Below are 20,697 nucleotides of genomic sequence, written 5' to 3' on the forward strand. Positions count from 1 at the left end.
ACAACAACAACAACAAAAAAAAAAGCAGCCCTGAGGCAAAACATAGTTAAAGAGAAACAGGATATTTTAAGTTAGAAAAGCTGGCTAGAAACAAGCCAAACTAAGGCCAGGCATTTATAAGAATAAATCTCCAAGTGTTTATTTGGGAACTGGGTGGCATGCTCCCAAAGAGCGAAAACAAAACAAAACAAAGAAAAACAACTACAAAGACCTCAGAATGTTCCAGATGTTCTTTTCTACCCTGCCTGAGGCACTCATGTTCAGAATCCATCGACAGAGTAGAATTTCTGTCCAGTATCATAGGACATATAAATTGAACCGAGTAATATACATTCTTGCATTTCATGAATTTCACAAAGCCATTCTATAAGGATCATCTGTACTTTTGCATGTATCAAGCATTCTTTTCTTTTCTATAGATAGTTCAAAGTCAACTTGTTTTTGGATGGATGAGTTGTTTCTGTTGTGGCTTTTGTGAACCAGATACCACAAACTTTACTTTGTCAGTCAGGTTGGGACTTTGGATTTATCAGTATTATCAAAGAGTGATTTTATTATGTGCATGATAACACGGTACATTTATAAATCAAACCACTGAAGCACTGGAGAAATTGGTATTCAATCAATACCAATTCTCTACCTAATAAGAGAGTCCCTGAAATAGGAATTGAGTAATTCTGTGAAAATGATCTTACCTGTGAAGGCAGTTATGGCTGAGTTGTCTGTGCTCGCATTCTTAAGTGCAAGTATAATATCCTGATACATCTGTGTGATTGGAAAGAGAGGGGAAAATGATAAAAACGAGATCCATCATCCAGTGGACTGAGCCACTCTATCTGTCTGCAAGCCTTCTCTCAACACAGTGCCAAAGTAATTTTTTTAAAGACTTACTTCTTTCAGTTTATATGTGTGAGTGTTTTGCCTTGTGTATGTTTGTGCACTGTGTAGTACCTGGCACTTTTGGAGGTCAGAAGTGGGTGTCAGATCTCCTGTAACTGAAGGTACAGATGATTGTAAACCACCCTGTGAGTGATTGGGAAACCTAAGAGCCGAGAGTGCTCTTAAGCACTGAGTCATCTCTCAAGCCTCAGTAATTGTAAAAAGAGGCTGCCTGAGAGGATTTCTGCTCCTCTTGACAACCGCTGGATGCACGTGATGTACAGGTGCTGTGGCAGATGTACCAAACAGCCACTTTGTCCAAAAGTGAAAAAGAGAGAGGCAGTTCTGGAGCCATGCAGCTGGACAGTTACTGTGTCCAGCAGGGATGGGGTGGGGGAAGGGAAGAGGCAGCACACAGCTTGCAGGAACTGTTGAGGTTGCTGCAGCAGGCGAGAGGGAAGGTGGCTGAGTAAACTGTCCCTGAAACAGCATCTCAGCTGGGGCCAAGGAAGGAGAAGTGTCCTGGGCAGTCTGGGAAGCGATAACTAATGCAGAGGCTGCATTTCTGAGACTCCATGCTGAGATTCAAGGGAACTGGCCCTGAACATTTCTGAAAATCTTGCTATAGTTTTAGTGTGTTTTCAAAATTGGTATAGATTTTACTTTAATAAGATTCAATGTGGGAAAGAGTTATGAGGAGGGTGGGTATTTCTAAAGACACTGGAAAAATAGAAGCATGTACTTAACATGTGAATAATGATGTGACTGTTTCCCTCAAGGCAGGGGACAGGAAATAACTCCTGAGAATTACAGCAAGGGAGACATGGCAACCAAGGTGACTAGCTAGAGCCAGGGCCAGGAAAGAGATGGGTCAACTGTAAGAGCTTACCAAGTTACTTCTCAACCTGCTCGGACTATTTTGTTAAATAAAAGTGTCAGAGTCCTCTGTTCAGGAAGTCCTGAGTCTTACTGTTACAATGTGTAGCTGTACTATCCTGCTTACACAGAAGTAACTCAGGACAAGCAAATACAGAGTTCTCAGAATTACGTGCCTTATCAATTGAAAGGCAGACAAGCAACTTTACAAGATTCTTAAGCCTTCAAATAAAAATGCTATTCCATACTGCAGATGGCAGCCTTGAACCCCAGTTCACCTTCAAGCATCTGATAAACTCCCTGTAGTCATGGGGAGGGGCTCAAGTGGTTAATTTATTATCAGTGTAGTTCTAGGGGAAATTCAAAATTGCCCTTGGAAGCAGCTCATTCAAACAGGGCTATCACTGCTTGGCTGAAGACAACGTCTCTCTCCCTGCTTCCCTCCCACAAATGGTTCACGAGCATGGAAAAGACTCAGGATTTATGATCTCCTTAGGGGTCCTATGCATCTTCTATTAATGCTCTTTCATTTGGACTGATTTAACTGACTTGTGCTTCCATTCAAAGCAAAGCTTCATAGCCTTCTGGATATGTAGAACCTACCAGAAACTCTCAAGTTCTAAACTATGCTCAACTTTGCTGAGTTAAGCCAAATTATCTAATCTTCTACAAAAATGGGAATAATGCTGAAATTCTACAGTTGATGACTGAAAGAACTAGAAGAAAAAGGAAATGTGTCCATGCCCTTTGCAGGAGCATCACCTGGAAAGTTATGGCATTCTTTTTGGTGGGTCGATTGAACACAATCTTCGTGATGCCATCTTCAGAGGTCACCACAATGTCCTTAGACCCTTGGACTTTCTCATTGGCTCCATGCTTTCCCTGGCTAGAGGCTTCAGATGAGGGACTCAGACTGGACACCAGATCCACATAGTTCTGCCTGGCAGTTTCCTGTGGATGACAAGACCTTTGGCCTTTAAAATAAGCAATTTGAGGAACATACTATGCTAATAAACACCACTATGCAGCAAAGAGCAGAGCCTTTGATTCAACAGAGGTACATCACAACTTCAAAGATCTTGGGACAGGTGATCCCGTACGTGTAATTCCAGACACTTGGAGGCTGAGGTAGAAGAACTGGTGAGTTCAAGGCCAATCTAGTGTGTGTGTGTGTGTGTGTGTGTGTGTGTGTGTGTGTGTGTGTGTCAATAAAAAAAATCAAAGGCTCATTCAGAGAGATTTGATGTGGGAGAAAAAGCTTCTAGTGAGGTCTAGTTAATAACAGTCAACAAACTTACCTTTGGCAGGCTGCCAAGAGCATTCCATGCTTCCCACTTGGCTTTATTGACTAGGTCGAACACCCCTGGCTTAGGCATATTACAGGGTCCGTCTGTGGCCTATAATGAGCACGGGGTGGTTAATATGGAAGAGAAAGTTTTTGAGAAAGTGGTTCTAGAAACCTAAGGCTTCATCAATTTTATATTCCTGACCAGTTGTCACAGGAAGTGAAAACACTGAGCCAATATTCAAGTCACAGAGTATTTGGAAGTCCACACCATAGTCTAAAGTCCCATCTAAGGGGACAGAACCAGAACGTTGGTGGTAAACAACTGCTAACTGCTCAAAGCACTGTAGCTGGTGCAGGTAGGGATGGGGTCTTCAGTTCCTGGTCCTCAGGAAGCTTAGCTGAGTGCCACTCCAGGAAATACAAAGAAAACTAATTTTGTTTGAGGATAGGCGGAGTGGGTATCCTAAAATAAATAAGTACCCCATGCAGCTACTTTTCAGAAGTGGTTTTTAAACAATTAAAAAATGTATACTTTTTCTCCTAGAGTTAAAGGAAGACAGAACATGCAGGAAAGTCACAGTCAGTGGAGGCCCATACTAAGTCACCCAATGGAGTCAACCATCTGGGAAGTTACAGAAAACCGAGTTGACAAGGGCTGCTCTTCCCTCTGCCAATGGGAACCTAAGGACCTGCTGGAGACTATGGACAGTGGCTTCTAATTGTTTCTGGTCCTTGCATTTCTCCATCCTGACTGTAGACTGGTCCTAACTCCTGATAGACTGCAAAGCTTAGAACTGGGCAGTTTCTAAGATCACCTCAGTTCAAATCCACTAGAAAGCCTCACAGTACCCTTGCAAGCTGTGGTATTCATGGTATAGTTCCTCACAGGCAAAGGCTCACATGATAGAGTTCAGAGGCAAAGTCAATGTGACACTTCTCTTGTCCTCTCCCCAGGAGTCAGGAAGGAGGAATACCCCAGACTGATGGATACACACAGAGTATTGACAATGAAGACGTTCTCTGCAGCTTCCATGTCCAGTCTTTGCCAAAGCCCTAACCCATAGGCAAACCTGCCTACCCTGAGACTACCCTGTACCCTAAATTGACTGCTTGACTTTCCAGGCAAACAAAGCTGCTTGTACCAGGCATGAGAGTTCACGGGCTTAGAGAATACCTCCTAGCAGCTGAGGGCAAAGTCTTTTTGAACAAGTAAAATTCTTGAATATACACATCCATTTCCTAGTTAGGGTTTGGGTTTCTATTGCTGTGATAAAAATATCATGCTCAAAAGCAACTTTGGGAGGACGGGGTTTATTTGAGTTTACCACACACTCAGGTTCATTCCATAAGTCACAGAAGTCAGGGCAGTAAATGAAAACAGGAACCTGGAGACAGGAGCTGAAGCAGAAGCCAAGAGGATTGCTGCTTACTGGCTTGCTCAGCCTAGTCTCTGATACATTCCACATCAATCATTCATCAAGAAAACACCCAACAGACTTGCATACCAGCCAATCCTATTGAGGTATTTTTCTCAGTAAGTCCCTCTTCCCAGATGACTCCAGCTTCTGCCAAGTTAACAAAGCAAAGCAACCAGGACACCCACATAAAGAGACACTTATGCTAATCACCTAGTAGAAATGGCAAAACTAACAAATGATATCACAAGCGTCCAGACTGGCAGACAAATGAGTGAAGTCTGCCATTGCAACCTTTAGTTCCTCAATGGTTATAAAAATTTTCAGCCGGGTGGTGGTGGTGCACACCTTTAATCCCAGCACTGGGGAGGCAGAGCCAGGCAGATCTCTGTGAGTTCGAGGCCAGCCTGGTCAACAAAGCAAGTTCCAGGAAAAGGTGCAAAGCTACACAGAGAAACCCTGTCTCGAAAAACAAAAAACAAAAAACAAACAAACAAACAAATAAATAAATAAAATAAAAATTTCAAATAAATATATGAGTTATAATATCCAATTAATCAGCCAAACAGTTATTAAATTTTACTTTATATGCTTTACCTATTTTCTTTTTTGTTTATTTTAATTGGTTTCAAACATCCCAAACACCCTTAAATACTATCCATTTCCCCAGAACACCAACAATTTACTATATGATCACGGCACCATTAACAATATCCAAGACACCACTAAATAATAACTGGTAAAACTCAGTCAATATTCAGACTTCCCTAAGTGCCCCGAAACATCTTTTCCGTGAATTACTTTAATCAGGAAGGTCACAAACATGTAAACATGAATGTGATTGTTAACTCTTTCAAACCTCTTTATTCTGGAGAGAAGCAGAGGGGCTACTCTGTGCTTTGACAGGATAGCAAGACCCAACATAAAAAGCAAACCAAAACAAAGCCTGCATCACACACCCCAAAGGGGTGTCTCCCACGCAGCCCAACCATTCAAGCTGGCTGTAAGAAACCTATCAGTTTCAGGAATCATTTGCTCAAAATGTGATGAAGTAACATCAGAGCTCAGGCTATTACCTGCTTATACAGCGCGTAGAGTTTTAGCTTCACTTGGTTTCCTGGGTCCTCCTTCAAGAGTTTCACTTGGTTCATGGCATTTTCAAAGTCCTGCTGACTGGCTCTCATAGTTGGTCTGCCCAGGTGCACCTGAGCCACTGGGAACCTAAAGACCTGCAGGAGACTGCAAAGAGTGGTTTCTGTTGGTTCCTAGCCCTTCATTTCTGCCGCAGAATTACCGATTGGTCCCAAACCCTATTAATCAGAATGACGTGCTTATCTGCAACATTTTCTCTAAGTAAGCAACTTCCCACAGACTGGTACAAACTTATTCAAATGAAGGTAGGTTCTGCCTTTTGAGGAGGTCACTCATGCCACCGCTTTACTGCAAACACCAGGTTCCAGGCTTTGCTCCTGATGCGCGGGTTCTTTGAGCTGTTAAATATGGGTCACTCTCTCCAGCCACTTCTCTCAGTATAGCGAACCGATAGTTTGAAACTCAAGCTGCTGATAACGGGCTGCGAGTGCGCGGTGCTCAACTAACTAGCAATCTTGGATGTAGTGTCGCCTTAGCCAAGGCACTGAGCGCCCTAGGAAGTTCCGGGCTGGGCCTGCAGGCACGGGCGACGCCGGGACCAGAGCTCGTAACTCTCTCTGGTGGGCAAAGGTGGTCAGAGTGCGTCCTTCCTTACCCTTCCAGATTCAGCAGAGGAAGGACATTCGAGGTCACTCTTTAGAGTTCTCGTGCTGGGACACCGCCAAAGGAGTATCCTGCTGTCCTGCTAGCCAGACCAGGTGACAGAGCGGGCGGCTCCGCGGGCCGGCGACAAACCCCCTCTGGCAACTTCAAGCCAGAAAGCCGAGGCTGCAAGCTTACCTCGGACACCAGCACCGCGCCGGTCTCCAGGTCATTGCCGCCATAGCTAGATGCTCAGGACAAACGGAGCCCTGAGGCTTAGGCCCGGCTGAAACTGCCCAGCGAGAACGGGATGGGGGCGGAGCCAGATGTGAGCTCCCGGAGTAGGCGGAGCCAGGGTGAGAGCTCCCGCGGTTGAGAGGAGCCAGGGACTATAGGGCGTGCAGAGCTAAGATGCAAGCCCCAGGGGGAAGGCGTGGAGCTGGCCGCTCCTTCAGAGTGGAGAATGGGCGGGTTTCGGGGAGGAGCCCAGAATTCCTGGACCAGGTCCAACTTGGTACAAAGGTGACTGGCACAAGACTGGGCAAAGAGGGCTGGAAGCAGGGTAGACAGACACTGGGCTCTGGAAATTTTAATCAGATATCCTAAGCATATTCATTTAGAAACTGGACCATTTCTCAACAGGTTCAGTTAGGAGCACATTTCTGAGCATGCTCAGTTTAAGGTAATGGAACATATGTTTAAAAGATTAAATGGACAAGAATCCCTTGGACATGCTTATCTTGCACAATAAAGTTTAAGCTGAACATGGAAGGACACTGTATAAACTGCATTAATGTAGACGTTTGCCCTTGAAGGTGTCTGCCTTGCTTAGCAGAGGCCATGTGTAAACAGTGTCTGACTGCAGACTGGCGTGGGGGTGGGGTTGTTCTCAATGAAAGGGAACCCACTGTGGGTTGGGTAGCACTCCATTTAAGCGTGAGGATCACTGTGTCCATGCTAAGGAGTTTGGATTCTGTGCTAAGCATACTAGAGAGCCATAGAAAAGCTAATTAGTAGGCTAGAGAGTTGACTCTGCTGTTTGAGAACATTTGTTGCTCTTGCACAAGACCCGGGTTTGGTTTCCCTGAACCTACATGGTGGCTCATAACCATTCATAACTCCAGGTCCAGGGGAACAGACCCCATCTTTCTGACCTCTGCAGGCACCAAACACAGAGACAATGTGTGCACATACAGGTATGCAAAATCAACCACACATAAATAAACATATAGACACAGTTAAATAAAGAAGTTAAATACATTTGTTTTAAAGGTCAGATTGGCATGCTTTTGATCTAGTCGACAGTGCAGTCAGAGTTGGCCAGTACATCCCCTGAGGGTATTGTTTCTGGACAAGAGTAAGAATGGCAGAATCCTCAAGACCTCAGCCAGAGCTCTAATAGCCACTCTGTTGTAGGAGCAAGCCTCCTGGTTCTTATGAAGACCTTGGGGGAAGGTCTCTCAATTAGAACCTACCTTAGAGGCTAACTGCAGGGACCAGTGCTGCCCAAGAAGGAATTTGATAAAGAGTTCCAGGTCTAGCGGTCACATGAGCCAAGGAAAAGTTTCAAACGACACTGAATCTTGGGGGTTGTTCTACTTCATCTTATATGCTCGGTATTTTGGAAGATGTTTCTTGAGATGGTGGCATAGTACCTATGATTGATGAACCTGTCAGCCATAGTGATTGTTTTTATTTATGATATTAAAATCTCATCAGGTCATGTTACTATCATGGCATCTAAAATTCTACCACATATAGTGTCAGGAATGATTCTGACTTGCCCAATCAACAGCAAAAGCTAGAAATCTGAAAGAAGCCTGAATCCCCCCTGTCTCCCTGCTGGCTCCCCTCTGTGGATCTGTTGTCCTTCCACAGCTGTTTCCTGGCTTTATCTCCCCTCCCCGACCCATTCAGTCCTTCAGGTCTCACTGTCTCTGCATTGCTGTTCCTGGACCAGCACTGACTGGCTTTGCTCTCATTCCCACCTCTCCAGCCTGCTTTCCTCCTGCTTGCTGACTGACCTCCCTACACCTTAAATCTGACTGCTGTGGTTTGAACTGGGCCCCAGAGTTCTTGTTTGGGAAACATCTCTCAGTTCCTGTGTTGATGGCATTTGGAGGTAAGACCTTTGAGTAGTGACAAGCAGCATGAGGGCCCTGGCCAGGGGCCAGAACCTTGACAATTAGACTTGCCAGCTTCCAGCCTGCTGAACTGGCTTCTGTTGTCTGTAATTTGTCTAGCTGGTGGCTTTCGGTTGTAGAAACAAAATGGACCAAGACACTGACATGACTCACAGCATCCTCTTGATCCTTCCTCTGACACTGGAATCTTGGTTGGGTCCCTTTGCCTAATAAGTAAACCAAACCTCCAAACCTCTTAGTGTAACACATAAGACTTTTGAGATCGGCCCATAATGTCTAATCGTTTCTCATGCTTGTCCTTTCCATTTCATTCCTTCACTCACTCATTTATTCATTACGTTAGCTTTTTTGAGATAGTCTCACCATGTATCCCAGGCTGGTCTCAAACATACAGTGATCCTCTTCCCTTTGCCTCTTGAGTACTAGAATTATAGGCTTGCACCATGGTGTTCAGCTTTTTTTTTTTTTTTTTTAAACTTTTTTTTTTTTGAGGCAAAAATCTCACAATAAGAGCTTTTGTTGAGCTTGTGCTGACACTCCTGTCTCAGCCTTGGATTACAGGTAGCCATCCCTGCCTGTTCTTTCCATCTGGAAATGGGGTGTCCAGCTTCTCTGGGTCTCTGCCGCCCATGCTCTCTCAGTCCAGACATTGTTTTGTGTGAGAAATCTGAGCCCCTCATTGGCTCCAACCTCCTCCTGTGATCCCATCTCTCCAGAGCTGGCTAGTTTCAGACTAACAATTTGTTCAGCCCCCACCTGCCCTGTATTAAACGCCATTTCTCATCTCCGTGCACCCTACTTGACAGGAAACACGGTGGCTGTTTGTTGTAGGAAGTAGACCCACTAAGGAGGCTCTGATGGAAGTACAAGAACTGTGTCCTTGTACGGGAGTGAACTTGGCAAGGTTAGTCTGAAGCTGGAGCCCATGTTTTGAGGGAGTCAAGATGGCCGTTTCTGGAGACACGACTCTTCCCTTGTGGGCTGTGTCACTTGAAACACAGCTTTGTCTGATATACCTTGTGTTCTCTTTCCCAGCATTATCTCATTTGGCTCTCTGCTGACCTTGGCAACTATCCCCCTGCTAATAGTGCATAAGATACTGAGTTTCTTAATAAACATTCTTGTATAAGTCATCAGTGTGGTGACGTATTGTGTTCTCCAATATACTGTGTCCTCCAATAAAATGTACCTGAGGATCAGAGGAAAAAGCCAGCCACTATATTAGACATAGAGGCCATGCAGTGGTGGCACACACCTTCAATCCTATCACTTGGGAGGCAGGGATCTGTCTGGATCTTTGTGAGTTCAAGGCCACACTGGGAACAGAGCCAGGCGTGGTGGCACACGTCTTAAATTCCAACATTAGTTAGCCTTGGAGGTCTGTAGGTCTGTACAGACAGACAGGAAGTGACAGAGCTGGGCAGAAAGAGGAAGTGATGTAGCTAGGAAGAAGCTCTCTTTGGAAGCTTCAGAGTTGGTGAGGTGAGGTTGGCTGTGGCATGTCCTATTCCTCTGATCTTTCGGGTTTCAACCCCGATATCTGGTTCTGGGTTTTTATTTACCAAGACTGTTTAGCAATTCATTTACACATCAGCTCATATAAGATATTCTAGTCCCAGGTATTGCTTTTGTCCTCATTTCTCATCCCTGGGCTTCCTCTTCAACACCTTATGTTTGGGACTCTTATTCCTGAAGGTTCAGGTCAGTTTGTTGAGTGTAAGTGAACTGTTGACCGTTTCTGTCTAGCTTGTGTGTTTGCACATGTGATGACAACTTCCAGGTCAATTGGCACCTTTTCAGTGAGCTGTCAGCCCGTGTTAACTGACTCCTATGCTTACGGGTATTTCTTTTTCAGTGAGTCCCGGCTCAAGCAAAGAAACTGGACTCTTGCCAAGTTCCTATAATGAAAGCACCAGAGGAAAAGGTGCCAAGGAAAATGACATTCACATATAATTGCAGGGAGAAAGGACCTATTATGATTCGATTAGTCACCAAAGGGCCTTTGTACTCTCTCTTCACCCTCATGTTACCTGCTTCAGTTTCCTGATGCTACTTGAGATGAATTAAACCTATGTAACTAACAGAACCGGCCAAATTATACTTCCGTCTATCTTTCCAGTCCTCCCTTCTCTTTCCCCTAATCCTTTGTTGTTGTTGTTAGACTGAGTCTTATGTGTTCCAGGTGTATCTCACACTCTACTCAGCTGGGGAGGACCTGGAACTTCTGATGCTCCTGCCTCCGTTTTTCAAATACTCAGATTATTTGCAGCACTGAGGATTGACCCACCACGAACTGTACCAACCGAGCCACACCCCAGATACCCCACTACCCCTTTTTGTTTTGTTTTAAGGCAGAGTTTTACTGTGTAGCCCGGGCTGGCCTCAAAGCCTCCTTGTGCCACAGCCTTACCAATGTTAGAGTTCCAGGTGGCACCAGGCCCAACCTCCTCTTGCCCTTGTCTCTTCTAGCTCTTTTCTCCTCCTCACTTCTTGTCAAATCAGGGTCTTGCCATGTACCCCGGGTTGGGCTCTAAATAAGAATCAGTCTTTCTGGGATTGCAGGTGTAGTCAATATGCTTTGTTTTTACTTCATCTTTTAACAACCTGCCCCCCTCCACAGGGTGTTCTAAGTCTAAGGAGGGACCTTGGTAATAATCCTTTCCTTTCTCATCTCATATGGATTCAGCTGCAAAAAATGAGTGTGTCTCTAACACTAGTACCCAGAGGTCAAGGACTGATTGATTTTTATGAGGAAGAAAACAGAGACGAGAGTTATTGAAAGGGATACCCACAGCCCTGTTGTGGAAGGATTCTTGACCATTGTCTTACTGTAACCCCTATGTGCCCCATAATCTCCCTTCATGCCCTAAGCCCCTGAAGATAGAGAGCTGAGGCAGGGACGACTCTGCTGTGTTCCTCAGGGCCTGTCACTGGCAGCAGGAATGAACCTGATGCAGCTAGCTGATGGTCATCATCTACTTGAGAGACTCAGGGGCCTCTACTCAAGAGACAGAGAGTGTCCCCCAGACTCATTGGCAGGATGAGTGAGAAGCAGAAAGACAAGGAGACTTGAATGGAGTCAAGAGCCTCATCAGGAGAGGGATGTCTGTTCGTGCCTCAGCAGTAACTGTGTGTGACCCGGGGGCTGTGAGGCTAATGAGCTGTGACCGAGTTTATGTCAGGGACAATGTGTGTTGCTGTAATCCTTGTCTTATCTACAGAAGTCTGCCCTTGAAGAGGAGACTGTTTTGAAGGTGCTCTGTGCATGATGGAAGCTTGAGAAGGGCGTGCTAGTAAAGAGAACATGTTGATCTGTGGGGTCCTTACTAACACCTAGCTCCCAAGGAGGGTGGACTAAGGCTTAGATCATCGGCCTTGTTAAACAGTCTTGTTTGAGGTGCCCTGAGCAAGGCCAGCACAGCTCCTTTTCCAGGTGTGGAGCTCATTATGCAGACGCTCCAGGGTGTCAGTCTACATCTGTCTAGAAGATCAAGTAATTTTTCCTTAAGTTTATTTATATGCTATATTGCATTTATCTATCTACATATGTTGAACCATCCTTGCATATCCAGGATGACGTCTACATGATACTCTGGTTTCCATATGAGAACAATTCTGGCTTCACAGAATAATTTTGGTTCTTTCTCCTTCAGTTTGGTTGAACAATCCGAGGAGTGTTGGTGTTAGATCTTCCTTAAGCTTTAGTAGAATCGAGCTATGAATCCTTGCAGACCTGGACTTTTCTTTGTGAGAAGGATTCCAATTACAGCTTCAATCTCATTGCTATAATGGCTCTATTTATTGGAGTTACTTATATATTCTGGCTTCAGTTTTGGTTAAGTTTAGAAATTCATCCATTTTTTCCTGGTTTCCCAGGTTTTGGAATATAAGTTCTCAGAGGACTCCCCAATGATGATATAGATTTTACTAACGTCTTCCTCCTGCTTCCTTCCCTCCCTCCCTCCCTTCCTTCTTTTTCTTCCTTTCCTTTCCTCCTCTTCCTCTTTTTTCTTTTTTCTTTTTGGGGGGAGATGAACATCCCTTTTGTTTCTAATTGTTTAAAAATCTGGGTCTTTTCTTTCTTTTTGTTAGTTTGTCTAAGGGTTTGTCATTCTTGCCAATTATTCTGAGTTTCTTTCTGAGATCATTTTCTCTCAGACTCAATCTTATTTAACAGTTCATTTACAGTGGGTATATGCTGATTGTGAGGGCCTGGGGAAATCTCATGAAGAGATAAAGAAACCTCTGCCCAATATTTCTATGGTCTTATTATTAGAAAAAGAATTCATAGAGGAGACAGTATAAGGAATTTGGGGAGAGCTTTTATTACTCAGCTAAAATCCTCAAGGGGTGAATATGGGTGTTCTCAGAGTGAATCACTGGCATTAGGCAGCTCATCTATGAGCAGATTTTGATGGAATATTGATGAGTTAAGGTAGAGTGGAGGGACAGAAAATTCCGAAATTGGGGAGACTGTGTTTCCTATGATTGGAATAGAATTTACTCTTCCTTTCTGCCCAAGAGATCAGATGCATGATGGGAACAGCCAACACTATTGACTTGTAATTGTAATGCATTGTATCAGCCTTTAGATGTCTAGCCTGCCTCCAGCACACTGCAAGTGGTTTCTAATTGTCTTCCTTCATCTGGGGGCTCCACACCACATACACCACACCAGACAGTATTTCCACTATGTGCAGAATTTGGAGTCAACCTTTCCTTCCTTTCAGCACTTGAGAGACTTTTTTGAATTCCTGGCTTGAGTTTGGATGACTCCTCCGTGTACTCTACCGTCTAATTTTGAGTTGATACTCCCTGGACACATGCATCTTCTTGCTGAAGTCTTTTCTACAGTTTCTTCTTCTTCTAAGATCTCTCTGTTCCAGCCAGAATCTATGTTACCCAGGATGGTTGGTACCTTGCCATCCTCCTGCCTCAGCCTTCCAAGTGCTGAGGTTACATACATCCTGGCTAGGACTTGTTTCTCTTTCTTTGTCCCTCATTGGTTTGGCTTTGATGTAAGCATTATGTTCTTAGAATTTATCTTGTTTGGGGTTTGATGAGCTTCTTAGATGTGTGAATTTATCTCTCTCTCTCATCATGTTTGAGAAAGTTTTAGTCAGGAGTTCTTTAAATATCTTGTCTGTCTCAATCCAATGCCTTTATCTTCTTCTCTACGTATCCCGTGATGATGAGATGCCCCACCCCCAGTTCTTGTAGTTGTTTAAAGTTTTTGGTATCATTTTGATTTTTTTCAGATTAGCTAATTTATGCTGATCTATTTTCCAGTTTACTGACACTTCTTTTATTTCCTCAATTTGCTGTGGTTCTTGCATTATACCTTTTTAAAAAATATTTATTTATTTATTATGTATATAGAAGATGGTGCCAGATCTCATTACAGATGGTTGTGAGCCACCATGTGGTTGCTGGGAATTGAACTCAGTACCTTTGGAAGAGTAGTCAGTGCTCTTAACCTCTGAGCCATCTCTCCAGCCTGCAATATACCTTTTAAAATTTGAGATATTCTCTCTCTCTCTCTCTCTCTCTCTCTCTCTCTCTCTCTCTCTCTCTCTCTCTCAATTCTCAGTTTTCCTTTTGGTTTCTAAAAAAATAATTTCTCAGGCTGCAGCTTGTATCTGTCTTTCCAGTTTAAGAAGCCCACTTCACAAATGCAGGGTGATGACAGAGGCTGCAATCTGATTAGTTTGATTTTGTGGCACACAGGTTTGGTCTTGTGTCCTTGACTCCTCTGGTTTTCCTGCCGGCATCGGGACTCCCTTTCCTGCATTATCCAAACCTGCCCAGAGCACTTCCAGAGACATGACTCAGGCCCCAACTGAATTATGAGTTCTCTTCCCCAGCAGTGTCTTCTTCAGTTGTGATAAACAACATGAATCATGCTAAAATAGTGGGTTCATTGATAGAAAGTTCAGGGGTCCCATCCAGTCACTGTCATATTCTATTACTAATTATTCTCTTGGATAAATTTTTTTTTTTCCTTTTTAATTCTCAGCACCTGTCAAGCTTTCTGAGAGAGAAAGTCAGCACTCATTTTATATCCCTCAAGATCTTAGGCCCAATTATTACTGAAGATAATCTTCATAAATCTAATGCCATGCTGCACTGAGATGTCATGGGAGGCCAGATGGAATTAGTGTATGAAAGTATTGCTATCAATCATAGACCAACAGGACAAGTAACTCATTAGCATGACTCATGTAAGATGACTTAGCTGCTATTCATCTGCCACAGGCACCTGCTTCAAGGAGGTGTTGGCAGCGCTGACGAGGGTGGCTACTGGAAACATTCATTCTTCTCTCGGCAATCATGTCCACAGAAAGTATTTATCGATCATCTCTTGGGTGCCAGGCATTAGCAAAGGACACTGGAGTAAAGTTGAGGCTTTGATGAGTTGGCTGTGGACTTCAGGTCTCTGCTCCTTCTTGCTATACAAAGTAAGACAGTAAATTTCCATCAGTGTCAGTTCCAGAAAGGCACACTGAGGCTTTTGTAGTGTGAGTCCACGTCTTTGCTATGTAACATTAGCAAGAGTTCAAGGGTGCTGAAGTTCAGTAAGTTAAGCTCAGCATCATCAATGAGCCACAGTTTTCCAGAGTACATTGGTTTTGTTATTTTACTGACATGAAATTGAAGCCCCAAGTCTGAACAGACTTCAAGGTCTCAGATTTAGTGACTCTGTGATCTGGGAGCTAAAACTCATGGCCACAATGGTTTTCTAATCTGTTAATTATTCTTGAGAGTGAAGAGACTCAATAACTAGAATTTCAGTGAAAACATTAGGTGTTTTTGAGGGGCAATCTTTTTTTCTTTTAACAGTGTGGTTACATTTTATTTTTAAGTGAATAGTTACAATGAATACAAGTAAAAAACAGCATGTTTTCCATATCCTTAACAATCTTTTTTTTTTTTTTTTTTAGATGTATACAGAAGAGGGCATCAGATCTCATTACAGATGGCTGTGAGCCACCATGTGGTTGCTGGGATTTGAACTCAGGACCTCTGGAAGAGCAGGTGGTGCTCTTAACCTCTGAGCCACCTCTCCAGCCCAACAATCTTTTTTTTTTTAAGTTAGAAAATGTAAATGTTGTATCAAAATTGAAATCATCTACATAGAACTAATGTATGTAGAATTGAATTTAGGGAAATGAATGCAATTTTGTATTTGAGTTCTCTAGAAAACAGAACTGATAGATCATATATTACAAGTGGGATTAATTAGATTGGCAGACAGAATGCACACTGGGTAGCCCAAGATAGCTGAATGTGCGCTGGAGAGGCTAAGACCCCAGTAGCTGCTCATCCATGAGGATGAATGCCTCAGAAGTCCCAACTAGGGATGAAGGCCAAGAGGATTCCTGTAGAGCCTCCTGGTATTTGTCCTCAGTGGAAGATACAAGAAGCTGGATTCTACTCAACAGAGTAGATACACTCTATCACCAGCAGGGGGCGAAGGAGAGCAGGTAAAGAAGCAACAGTTTTACCTAGGCCCTCCCATACCTGAGGCACCCATGGGAAAGTTCATGGGAAGGTGTTTTCTTCTTAGGAGGTGGGTCTTCCCCCTGTCAGATAATCCTTTCTGGAAATACCGTACAGACCTATCAAATGGTTTGTTTTCTAGTTGATTCCCAATCCAATCAAGTTGACAATCAAGATTAACCAAAAGGGATGTTAATGTAAATTTAAGATACCGAAAAGATGTGATAGAAAAGCTCTCAAAAACAAAACAAAAACAACAACAACAAAAAAAACCCCTTGAGTCTAAGATCATCTGAAATTCTTAGGTGGAGATATTTTAACAAAAACACGGCATTTATGAACAATGAATAACGAGGTATTATTTTTGTGGCAAAACATGCATGATTCCAAGTTTATCCTTTTGAACATTTTTAAGTGGACAGCTTGGTAGTGTTAGGAGCCTTCACACTGTTGTACATTCCATCTCCAGAAGCTTTTCAGCCTTTAAAGCTAGAACTCTGGCCCCATGAACCTGAACTTCCATCTTGCTCCCACCTCCACTCTACCCACCATCATTCTATGTCTGTCTCTATGAACTTGACTAATTCCGGCTTTTGCCTTAAGGGTCATATATCCAGTTGATGATTTTTTTTTTAACCAACATTCCCCACATATCTGTTGAGTCCCCTTCTTAGAAGATAAGCTTTATATGTTTAGTAAGTGGGGAGAACTGTTTCTGTTTGTTTGTTTGTTTCTGCTAGTTTTCTGGAATGTGATTCTCTTGGTTTCCCATTGGGTGAGCTAGTATTTCATTTTCTACTTACAGAAAGTAATAGCCATTCATTTGACTCAATCAGAAAGTTGTGTCATCAATAACAACGGGCCCCAGAGCAGGTTATAAGAATAAAGATCCTCTGATTTGGAGGCTGTGTCTCCCTGCTGAGGACACTCAGCTAGATGATACTGTATTCTGGAGTGATTAACCCTCAGTTCAATAGAGGGTAGACAACTGCAGAGGACACAGCCTTGAGACAGGGTGAAGCAGTGCGGGCAGGCTCTGGATTTTCCTAACACTGCATTTGATTGAGTGCACAGGGCTGTAAACACATTGGACCAGTTTCTCACCTCACCTCCTATGAAATTTCCATTTCTTTTCAATGAAACATGTCAAAATTTGGCATGAGGTCTTGTTTGATAAGGTGAGGAAATTTGACAGCTGTCACATGCATCTGTAATATCAATACTTGGGAAGTAGAAGGAGAAGGATAGAGTTCAAGGTCAGCTATAGAGCAAAATTGAAGCCAGCCTGGCCTACATGAAATGCTATCATGGAAAAGTCAAAATGAGACAGTTTCATTGGTTTGGGCCTCTGCACCTCTGCAAGGATGATGCCTTGGGAAGACATATAAGTGTGATTCCTTCAAGGAGTCCACTCTCCCACTTTGGGATTGTGTACTATACTTCCTGTTTAAATGTTTAGTCCACTAACTTAGTCTCACTCTGGCTCATCCTGAAATTCTTTTCTATGACACCATCAAGGAGCTAGCTACCTCGAAGGGATGTCCCTAAGAAGCTACTAAAGTTACAGGTGGCTATGCCTTCCTGATGTCACTAACTCTCTATGTCTCCCTAGTACTTTGGCTTAACGGAAAGTCCCTTTGCTGGTCGTCTACTGGTAGCCAGCCATCCATTCCCACGCCTGCATTGCTGCAATAGGAAAACAGAGAGAGTAAAAGTAGACTACTGCTTTCTTTGGGCTAGAGCTCAGCATGGCCCCCACTGCTTGAGAGAGCCCACTGGACTTGCCCTGTGCTCATCCTGCTGTCTCTCAGCCCTCCTGTCCAGTCCATACCAATCCTGCGCTTTTGCAGCTTGGCTCACATTGCAACACAGCTGTGTGTGCCTCCTGCCATCCTTTGTGGGAGCTCACCAATATCTTCTATCTTACCTCAGGGCCCCTATGCATGTGTGTCAACCCTTTGTCCTGCTTCCTTAGAGCCTTGTTTGAACTCTGAGACTTCTTTAATCCTTTGTGCCTGCAGCCATTCTGTAGCCTACACATATACATATTACTATGTGAGGTGTGATGTGTGACATGATGTTAATATAAGTTGTCTTGTCACTGTCCTATTGCTGTGAAGAGACCCCATGACCAAGGCAGCTCTTTTAAAAGAAAACATTCAATTGGGGCTCACTTACAGTTTTAGAGGTTTAGACCATTATCATCATGGAAGGGAGCATGTGGCTTTTGAGCAAGTGCTGGAGAAGTAGCTGAGAGCTACATCCTGTTCTGCAGGCGGGGGTGGGGGAGGGAGAGAGGGAGGGAGGGAGAAAAAGAGAGAGGGAGGGAAAGAAAGGGAGAGGGAGAGAGGAAGAGAGGGAGAGAGGGAGGGAAGGAGAGAGGGAAGGAGGGAGAGAGGGAGACAGAGAGAGAGACTCAGCATGGTGGGCTTTTGAAACTCCAAAGCCAACCCCTTGAGATGCACTTCCTCCTCCAAGGCCACATCTCCCAATCTTTAATCCTTTCAAATTGTGCCATTCCCTAGTAACTAAGCATTCAAAGATATGAGTCTATGGGAGCCATTCCTATCCAAACCTTGACATTAGCAATTAAATTAATACTAAAATAACCAGGTTGCCAATGGCCATCTACCAAGGGAAAGTGGGACAACTAGGTAAACTGCAGCCAACAACACCCATATACCACTTGTGATTTATTGTTATTAAAAAAACACTGACATCATAAAAGACACAAATGAGACTGTTTCTGGCATACCACACTCCTGACCAGGTTTCAGGAAAAAATATCATTCATTGTTATATGTCATGTAATCATTTGGTCATACTTGGGAACACGGAAAAGGGTGAGGGGTTAACTGACAGATGATGAAACTCCAGTTGGTTGTTACTATTGCGAAAAGTAATTCCACTGGGCTCTGCTCAACATGTTTCTGCTAAATACCCAGCTATTATGTTCCAACATTAGATATATAGGTAACACCTCTATTGTGAATTACTTCCCTTGAGGACTAAGATATACTTTTACTAAAGTAAGCTTGGTGCCTCATTTCACATGGGATGTGGGTAGTTGCTCTAAGACAAATGTCATAGCCATAATGACAGGTTTTTTTGGGAATGGGAGAGATGAGGCCAAACCTTCTGTTACTGAGAACAAAACTAAAGACTTCACTTTAGGAAGTGAAAAGGTCACATTGACTCACATAGTAACTCTGCAAGTTCCCTGCACACTATCTGATCTTTGAAGTAAATCTCTCTTGCTTTATATCCTGAGGGCCACTAAGACACACATAGTCCCTTGAGACAACATCATTTGAGGAATTTTCAAAGTTGAAAAGAATGTGGCTATCTTCAGATGCATTTTGGTAAAAGGTAGAGAGAATGTGTGCTTATTATAGTTGTAACTCTCTCCCGAATGGAGGTGGTGATGTTTCTCCTACTTCTTGAAGTAGTAAAATTTATGCTATAAAGAATTTACTAAGAAGCTTGCCTAGGAAATATTACATTACACAAAGTAGAATTTAGCTAAAGTGGTGCTGCCTCCAATGTGACTGGAGATAAGTGATGCACTAACCAGGCTTTTCAGAAACTGTAACAAAGAAAATTCTGTGTCATGATTGGAGTTTAGGGTTGCTGATAAAGTTTCTGCTTATGTTTATTAGCCAAAATTGACCTCCAATTAGGCTCCATTCCCTTAACAAAGGACACAATCATCAGCCATTAGGCCCCTTCCTATAGCAAAGAACGTGCCTCAAAAGGGCAGCTCAAGGGCTGTTAAGTCCCCTGTGCTTTTATCAGAAGAAGCATAATTCTGCCAGATGAGCAAGAGGAACCTGGGTAAGAACTACGGGGAAAGACCATCACTGGTGAATTTAAGAAATAATTCTAATTCTGGTGGTCTTTGCTTTGTAAATCATCTGCCAAAGTGGCAGGCTTCACAGTCTCCTTGTCTTTGTTTAAATTGTTCAAAGTGTAATCTGGGGCAAGGGCCTCAAAGAGATTTAAGGATGACAGGGTATGTGGATATGTTAGTAAAATCTTCTGTTTGAGCCTGGCTCTTCTTCAGGCATTAGCCACAGCTAGCTACACACTTTTTTAGTAAAGAATTTTTCCTTTATTAATCTCCCAGTGTGCAGAGTAATTTCTAACTGGAAAGGTATATTATTTCTGTAACAGTGGCAGTCTGAGACACTGGAGTTACAGCAGAAAAAAACAGGTTCGAGCAAAGTCTAGGAAGGTCAAAATGAAGTGTCAACTTGGCTGGAAGAAGGATTTCTCGACTGATCACCTTTCACTCAGGTGAGCTACAGAAAGCCAAGAGTAGCTCAATGAAGTGTGAAATGGTCATGAAAGCAACAGACCTTCAGATGACTTGAAAAAACAATGGACAAGAGGTAGACATTTATGTACTAACTGAGCTCCTACTGTGTGTAAGGCCCTAGAGAAGGGATGTTCCACAGCCAGACTAGTTCTCGGGGAAGACTAGAAGGCAGACCTTGATGTAATAAACTCTCAAGTAAATGTGAAGTCACTGTGGTGGTAATGGCCCTGGAGGAAGCACAGAGCAGTGAGGGAACATAGGAAGGGGCAGATGAGGCAGTTTCTCTAGCCCAAGGCTGCTGGTATGAGCTGTAGCTCATGTGGGAACTCCTTCTCCCCAGGGATGCTCATTGTAAGGGGTGGGGGATGGCTATTGCAATTGCTGTGTTTATAAACAATGGCATCCTAGGTCTAGAAGGGACTTTGGTTGGCTTCTAGTCTATTATTCGCTTTTTTCCCCATGCCAGAAACATCTCTACAGCACCCCTACTGGCTGTTGGTGCAAGCATTTTCAAGTATATTTCCAAATAAAGACCAACTAGGC

At 43.5% G+C, this 20,697-nt stretch overlaps 2 protein-coding genes across 5 annotated transcripts in view; both read right to left on the reverse strand.

The window, feature by feature from the left end:
- The window catches only part of LOC118584280 (enoyl-CoA delta isomerase 2), a 32,432-nt gene that overhangs the window by 9,990 nt on the left and 1,745 nt on the right, over positions 1-20,697 (reverse strand). Inside the window, exons 2-6 of one of the 4 annotated variants that reach the window (XM_036188430.1) lie at positions 18,015-18,105; positions 5,535-5,697; positions 3,054-3,152; positions 2,518-2,706; positions 696-765 (exon numbers count right to left, since the gene is read on the reverse strand). In XM_036188430.1, the coding sequence (XP_036044323.1) occupies positions 696-765; positions 2,518-2,706; positions 3,054-3,152; positions 5,535-5,642 (466 nt within the window). In that variant the 5' untranslated portion in view covers positions 5,643-5,697; positions 18,015-18,105. Of the gene's footprint in view, positions 1-695; positions 766-2,517; positions 2,707-3,053; positions 3,153-5,534; positions 5,698-6,205; positions 6,588-18,014; positions 18,106-20,697 lie in introns of those variants that run through there. The other 3 variants (XM_036188427.1, XM_036188428.1, XM_036188429.1) reach the window with 3 other exon arrangements.
- LOC118584664 (NHP2-like protein 1) overlaps positions 6,469-20,697 on the reverse strand; it is a 35,038-nt gene continuing 20,809 nt past the window's right edge. Inside the window, exon 2 of the mRNA XM_036188917.1 lies at positions 6,469-6,729. Within this exon, the coding sequence (XP_036044810.1) occupies positions 6,469-6,729 (261 nt within the window). The remainder of the gene's footprint in view (positions 6,730-20,697) is intronic.

The sequence above is a fragment of the Onychomys torridus genome, chromosome 5, assembly GCF_903995425.1.
Source record: "Onychomys torridus chromosome 5, mOncTor1.1, whole genome shotgun sequence".
NCBI classification, from domain to species: Eukaryota; Metazoa; Chordata; class Mammalia; order Rodentia; family Cricetidae; genus Onychomys; species Onychomys torridus.